Source organism: Papio anubis, chromosome 6 (assembly GCF_008728515.1).
Source record: "Papio anubis isolate 15944 chromosome 6, Panubis1.0, whole genome shotgun sequence".
In the NCBI taxonomy this organism is placed as follows: domain Eukaryota; kingdom Metazoa; phylum Chordata; class Mammalia; order Primates; family Cercopithecidae; genus Papio; species Papio anubis.
Genome location: NC_044981.1, coordinates 45,940,737 through 45,948,136, shown reverse-complemented (window position 1 = coordinate 45,948,136; position 7,400 = coordinate 45,940,737). Strand labels below are relative to the sequence as shown.

Sequence of the window (7,400 nt, the reverse complement as noted above, 5' to 3'; positions counted from 1 at the left end):
TCCCAGTTCTAGGTGAAGGCTGGAGCCCTCTCTTTTGTTTGCAGCTGCTACCTGTTTATGGTTTCCTCAAGACACGTATAAGCTGAGCTTTATTTGACTGCCATCTAGTGGTCATTTAATTTTCTTTTCCTTTTTTCTTTTTTTTGAAAGACAGGGCCTCTTTTTGTTGCCCAGGCTGGAGTGCTGTGGCGCAATCTGCAGCCTTAACCTCCTGGGCTCAAGTGATCCTCCCGCCTCAGCTTCCCGAGTAGCTGAGACTACAGATGCATGCCAACACACCCAGTTAGTTTTTGTTTTTGTTTTGTTTTTGTTCTGTTTTTAGTGGAAACGAGGTCTCCCTATGTTGCCCAGACTGGTCTCTAAGCTCAAGCAATCCTCCCAGCTCAGCCTCCCAAAGTACTGAGATTTCAGGTATGAGCCACCGTGCCCAACCCATTTAATTTCTTTATGGAAGCTAAGTAGGATTGTTTCCTGTGTTTTTGTTGAAAGCCCATGAAAACCATTTAAGTTTGCAAAGATGTACACTAAGAAATGAAGAATGTTTCCCAAAATCTTGTGTGACCGTATCACAGACAAATCTAAAAACTATGAGATCACTGAAAATAGACTTTACATTTAGTCTCTTATTGATGGAAAAACTTTGATAGACTTAATATAAAGGATTACAAAGAGTGAAAGAAGTAAGACTAGACTAGAAGAAATTCCGAGTCCCCATGCAGGCTCCCTCTTTCCTATATATTATCTATGTAGAGAGGCAATAAAGCTTATGAGCAAAAGCACAGGCTTCAAAACTCAGTTTCTCGGGCTGAGTTCAGCTTCAGCCCTTATTAAATGCTCAGTGGCCTTGGCCAAGTTGCTTAACCTTCCTTAGCCTCTTTCGTCATCTGTAGAGTATAGTACCTCCTAGCACATAGGATTGTTGAGATGATTAGATAGGATAGACAGGCAAATTAGTGATTACTTGAAATAGCACTTGGTACATGGTAAACACAATATAAATATTAGCTATGAGTGTTTGATGCGATGGCTACTTTTAAAGGTAAGCTTACTATAAAATGTAGGGTAAACTGACCATCTAAAGTCTAGTATATAAAATTTGTTAAATACATTTTAAGAGCCTAATGCAGTCCCTGGAAGAATGTCTATTTTATAGCAATTGGCATGATAGTGCTTAGTTTTGAGGAGATATTATACTTGAATACTTGAGGAAGGAAGAAAAGGTAGGAGACGGTAAAGACAAGGGGTAGAGAGAGTATCTCCCTTTTGTCACTTATTCACCCACTAAACATTTACTGATTGTCTACTACATGCTAAAGACCATACTAGGTCATTTTACGTCAGCGGTTCTCAAAGTGTGGTCCACAAGGTCAAAACTACTTTCATGATAATACGAAGATGCTAGCTGCTTTTCTCATTGTGTTGAGATTTGCACTAGTGTAAACGCAGTGGACTAGAACTGCTAGACACACAAGACAGTGGTACTATTTTGTTACTGTGTTCTTCACCACCATACCCAGTACGGGAAACCCCTTCCTTTTATCAAAGTGAACATTTTCTTATAATTTCATATAATGCATTAAGATTGATAAACTTCCTGATATGAAATCTTTCCCTGAGATTGGTTTATGATGATCAGGTTTAAAGTTATACTGGATTCATAAAATAAATTGGGTGAATTCATAAAATAAATTGGGTGTAGAAAATTCATAAAATTTTCTACAGTTTATCTTAAAGACCAAACAAAACACAGCCATCATCTGGCCTTGCTGCTTTTCTCAGTGGTACAGCCTTGAATACGTTTCAAATTTACTTATGGTGTGTTTAGTCAATTAAAAATTTCAACTTCTTTTTCAGTCAATATTCTTCTTTAAAGTCCCATAACTTAACAGACGTCTTGGTGTTACATGTGTTGATGTTACATATCGTGTCATTTTGTTCCTCCTGGGACATAAAGGATTTTAATCAAGCTTTTCTTCTGGACTTTTTTTTTCTGTTACATAAAACACAGGTATCCATAAAGATACTTGTGTCTGATTACTCACCTTTCCATGGTGTCAGTTATTTGCTGAATAGCACAGGAAGGAGGAAGAGCTATAAATTATGTTATCCAAAATATTCTCTCATTACATCTGTCTTCCCTAAGAGCATGTCTCCCTCCCCTTGGTTTTCAGCCTTCAAATTATTAGCGCTTACAGTTAGTGGGGCTTCTCTTTCAGTTTCACATTTTCCAGCTATTCTTCTGCAGAGGATTTGAGCCTACAATGATCAGATGGGCCTTTTAAAGAAATCTGCATCTGGCACAAAGACTGGGAAAGTTTGTATCAGATTTCAAGTTGCTCCCTCCAAAGCATTTGGAAGGTATTTTTACTATTAAAAATTGTGGCTTCCTTATTTCATCTGAAAAACAATGTTTTTATCTTAAATCTGCTTTTTAATCTATTAATGTCAAATCTTTTTCATTGTATTTACTGTTTTTAGTGAGTTTCAAGGGAGGAAAAGACAGTAAAAAATGTCACCACTCTGTCACTTCATTTGCAGTCTGTTCAGTTAATGTTCAGGAATATCTCTAAAAATCCACTCTACCATGAAACGTTTAACATGTGATTTTATTAAAGAATTGTTACTCGCTGGGCATGGTAGCTAATGCCTGTAATCCAAGCACTCTGGGAGGCTGAGGGGGGCAGCGTGGATTGCCTGAACTCAGGAGTTCAAGACCAGCCTGGGCAACATGGTGAAACCCAGTTTCAAGAAAAAAAAAATTAGGTGGGCATGGTGGCATGCACCTGTAGTCCCAGCTACTCAAGAGGCTGATGCAGGAGGATTGCTTGAGCCCAGGAGGCAGAGGTTGTAGTGAGCCGAGACTGCAACACTGCACTCTAGCCAGGGTAACAGAGCGAGACCCTGACTCAAAAAAAAAAAAAAAAAAAAGAGTTTGTCAACGCACTTAAAATGTAGTTTTACTTTCAATAACTTTATTCACATACTTTTAAAGGGAACTGAAATGGCAGTAAGAAACACTTGGAACCTGATAGGAAAAATACCATCCAAAAGTTGCAAAATAGTCACACCTGAGGATGACAGAAAAAAATTATTGGCTCTATGCAAAAAATACTGGTATCTATTTGTGAATTTATTTTCCTTACATAGAACAGCAGATTCACAAAAATGGTGTTAGCGGTAAAATAAATGCAATAACAGGATTCAGAAAAAAATTTTCAACACCCAGACCCAGTCTCTCTTGCATCTTGAGAATAGAGCCTAATAAATCCAGGTGAGTTAAACTGCTACCTGCTTTTATTTCCTAGAACTGAGCTAAATTTGCAAATTGTATTTTCAGACAAAACCATCTGCACTCTTCAAACACAAATTCTATATTCCAAAACTTTACCATTCTATGCCTCCAAAGTTTTTTGTCTAGCGCTTATAAAAGCCAGTAAGAACTAGAAATGTTTTAAATAAGATTTTAAAAATCTTATCTGCCACACCAATTTTCCACATTGCTTTAGAGTGTCCTATTCCCTCTGTTTCAAATCTTCCAGCACACTTCTAGAATCTCTAAAGCTGTATGTTATCTATGTTCAGCAAAAGTATGTGGACCTTCATGTTCCCCTGGTTTCATCTTGTTTTCTGTATTTATCAGGACTTTTTCGGTTATGAGTTCAGAAACTCAACAAGCTTTTATGAGCAAATTTGTGCTTATTTAAAGAACCAAGAAATAGATAGCCGAGACTCAGCAACAGCTACAATCAGTTTCAAAGTCCTTCCAGATTGTTTCCATCTATCAATGCTCTACTAAATTTTGTTTTTCAGATCAGAGGAAAAACAGAACTGTGGAGAGCTCCCATGCTGAGATTAGCTCTTTTTGTTTCCAATTTTAAAAATTTCATTCTCTGATTAACTCAGTCACTCAGTTTGAGCCAAGTACTCTCTCAAGGGATAATTCCTGGGTGGTCAAGGAGGTAGAATCTGTTAAGATGGTAGCAGCTCCCCCTTTGAACAATGTAATACAAATGAAAGGAGCATCTCCCCAAGGAAAGGGATACTATACTGTACTCAGGAGGAAAGGATGTACGATGCCTCCTTTTTCTTAACCTTATCCATCTAATTTATATCACAACCATCACTGTAAATGCTTTCTAAAAGGGTAAAACAGCAGCCTCCATTTTTTTTTTAAACTACTCTATGCCAAGCATAGTATAAAGCCCTTTAGATAAACTATTTCAAATTCTCCCCATAATCTTGTAAAGTAGAAATTATTATCTCAGTTTCAGATTAAAAACCAGACGCAGAAAAGTTCAGTAAAAGTCATACAGGTCTAGAATTTTTAATGTTTTCAGTTTACTATTTATTCTTGTATTTGGAAATTGAAGTAATATAACTTTCATCATACTCTGCAATACACAAATGCTAAAGTTAACAAAACATAACCAATAAAGACTGACACAACTGGCAATAAAATCCTTTATTATTAATTTTTCGAGAGAGAAGCATGCTTTTTATACAGCACCTGTAAACAAGTTAGTGAAGTATATACTATTTTGAGATTCCCCCTTTCAATTTTTTTTTTTGGAATGTTAGGTTACAACATCAACTGCATTACATAAGAGTTACTGAAAGCAAGTCATGGTAAAATTTTATAGCCAAAAATATTCATAGCAGCAGCTTTTAAAATATGATTTTATTAAATCAAGTCATTGCACTTGGTCATTTTATTGCTACAGCAAAACAAGGCCATTACATTATAATACTTCTCATTTCTGATTTAACTGATTGTCTCATTCTGCTCATACATTTCAAGTTTAAATGCAGGCATAAAATGTTTATCAACAAATCTAGAGAGCATTTGGATTTTTTATTTTTCTGTGATCACAGTAAGAGCAGAAAAAAGAGTATCTTCTGTTACACAAGGCCTGATCTCTCTTTACATCTCCAGACTTAAATTCTGTAGAAGGTAACAGCTCTATATTAAGACAGAAGCTTAGTGGTCACACACAAAAAAATAACACTGAAATACAATTCGGAAATTAATGATACTGTGTGTCTCAAAGAATACATGAACTATACATTCACTAATAATTTGGCAGTGAGATTCCATGCTGTTCACTTTCGTCTTTTATACTCACATGTAGAAAAAAAATTCATGACTTACCCCAAGTAAAGGTTATTATTACATATCATTTTGTGATATGAACTTTAGGAACAGAAATTAATAAAATTTCCCATACCAACAGCAAGGAGTAACATTGCTAGAATAAAGGAATCATTTTTCCCATCAGGCCTGGGTTTGTTTGGTTTTCTTTACTGTTTTATCAAGGACAGAAAGATAAAAGTATTTCAGTTATTTTTCTATTCTGACTGAGGAGTACACAAGCAAAATCTTTAAATGCATTTTCATGCTCATAAGCATCTTGATTTTATGTACTAGTGAGAAAATGGCCAACAAAAACGTTAAGAACAGCCTGAAATCTGCTGGAAACTTCCCTCGTCCCATTATCAGGATGACCAGGGATTGCTTCAATAGATTTTCAGGTGAGAAAGCTGGAGGATAATTTCTAGGATTACAATGTTTTTATTATACCTAAGGTTTGTCATTAAAAGAAAATAAGATTTAATTTATTTAACAAGAAGGAAAAAATTCATTTGACTAGTCATTTAAATCTATTCTATTTAACAGAAGAGGAGGGAACAATTTTGTTCAGTAGTGACCTCATTGGAAGAGCCCATTTTGAAGAGTTCTAATATATATTCTCAATATATAATTAGCATTCCCCCAAACCCCTAATGTAAGTTGTAAATTAAACATTATGTTGTTTACTGGCATTTCTATTTTCTACTTCAGTTCTCTTTATTTGAAACATGACAAAACTTCATTTACATAAGATTTCTGTATTATAAGATTAAAATGTAAAGGCAAAATATTGGTTTGGTGGTTTAAAACTAAAAAAAATGGAAACATAATCACTGGTACTCAAAAATCTGACACTCATTTGCTATATAATAAAGCATAAAACCTAATTTTTTGCAAATGAAAAATTTCAAATTTTAAAAATTTAAATAAACCCACTTGTGTTTTTAGATGTTACCTACAGATAGAACATTTTAAAGCATTCAACTGTTCATAAGTAACTCTGAAGAAACAACTAATTCATCCATTCTGTGAAAATGTATTTTAAATATCTTCAACTATATTTGGTTTTAAATAAGCTGTAATGTTTTATTTTATGACATACTAACATTCATCATAAAGTTTGTACCTAAATAATAGTTCAAAATATCTCCATGAGTTAGTTTGGTCTATTAGGTAAATTATACATCATAAAACCTGAGTATTTACAAGATAACTTGTCAAAATAGGAAACCTCACACTGAAGTTCTGAAAAGTTCTGGGTTTTGTTTTCCTATTACCATTATTAAAAGTCAGAAGGAGAAGCATGAAATTGACAAGATAATGAGCAATATTTGAGACTCTAAAATAAGCAGAAAAGTACAGCAATAGGCTGGTGTTTACATGTTTTATATGTGCTGTAGTTTCTAGGCACAAGTTAAGGGTTAAATTAACAGTTTTAGATTCTTCAGACCTAACAAATTTAAAATACAGTTCATATTTCCCCAAATGTTTACCAGTTCAACATATTTTAACTAAGTTCCTTTTATGACTCCTATAGTGCAAGCAACATAAAATATTCTAAAAGTTGATGAAATTATTTTGATTATTCATTAGTTCTTACTATATGCATGGGTGAGTAATCTGGTTTATATAGCTAGGAAACTCCTATTTCATCACCCAAAATATAAACAGCATTGCAGACAAACAGGCACAACAGTGTAACCTTGGGTAAGAGGATAAAAGTAAAAATATATATATATACACATACACATACAAATACAGTTTATATCCCTTATGCATTATGGAAAAAGTAGTGACTATAGTTACTAAAAAGCTAATCTGTCCCTCTCAAATAGTGTATCTTACAGATAACTTGTAAATATATCACCATATTTATAGTATAGATCTCTTTAAAAATAATACAAGTTTCAATAAAAAAAACTACTGTGCACATTCTTATTTATATATATTCAGTAGTATTTTCAAGCAAACAATTTTTTAAAAAGTGTTTGCAATCCCAGCACAGTTAAGAAATAAGGCCTCTTTTTCTTCATATTGGCAAAACAAAATATATATATATAAAAATTCACCCTCACTCTACGTTTCTATAGATATTATACTTCATTTACTCATATTTATCATAACACCAGCATTCACAATTTGTAAGTAACAAGCCAGCTGAAGTTCATAGTGTTGCTTCTGAATCCCGGGAACATTATGAACACCAGGTCCACACTACCTCAAGAAGACAGGATAGCTTTTTTCAGCTTCTCTATTTCCATCTAAAACAAAA

The 7,400-nt window shown here is 34.1% G+C and overlaps 1 protein-coding gene across 2 annotated transcripts in view; it reads right to left on the bottom strand.

Moving 5' to 3' along the window:
• Positions 1 to 4,447: 4,447 nt before the first annotated feature.
• The window catches only part of CD2AP (CD2 associated protein), a 153,003-nt gene continuing 150,050 nt past the window's right edge, over positions 4,448 to 7,400 (bottom strand). For both annotated transcript variants that reach the window (XM_003897700.5, XM_021937354.2), the window contains exon 18: positions 4,448 to 7,389. In XM_003897700.5, coding sequence (XP_003897749.1) covers positions 7,348 to 7,389 — 42 coding nt within the window. In that variant the 3' untranslated portion in view covers positions 4,448 to 7,347. The remainder of the gene's footprint in view (positions 7,390 to 7,400) is intronic.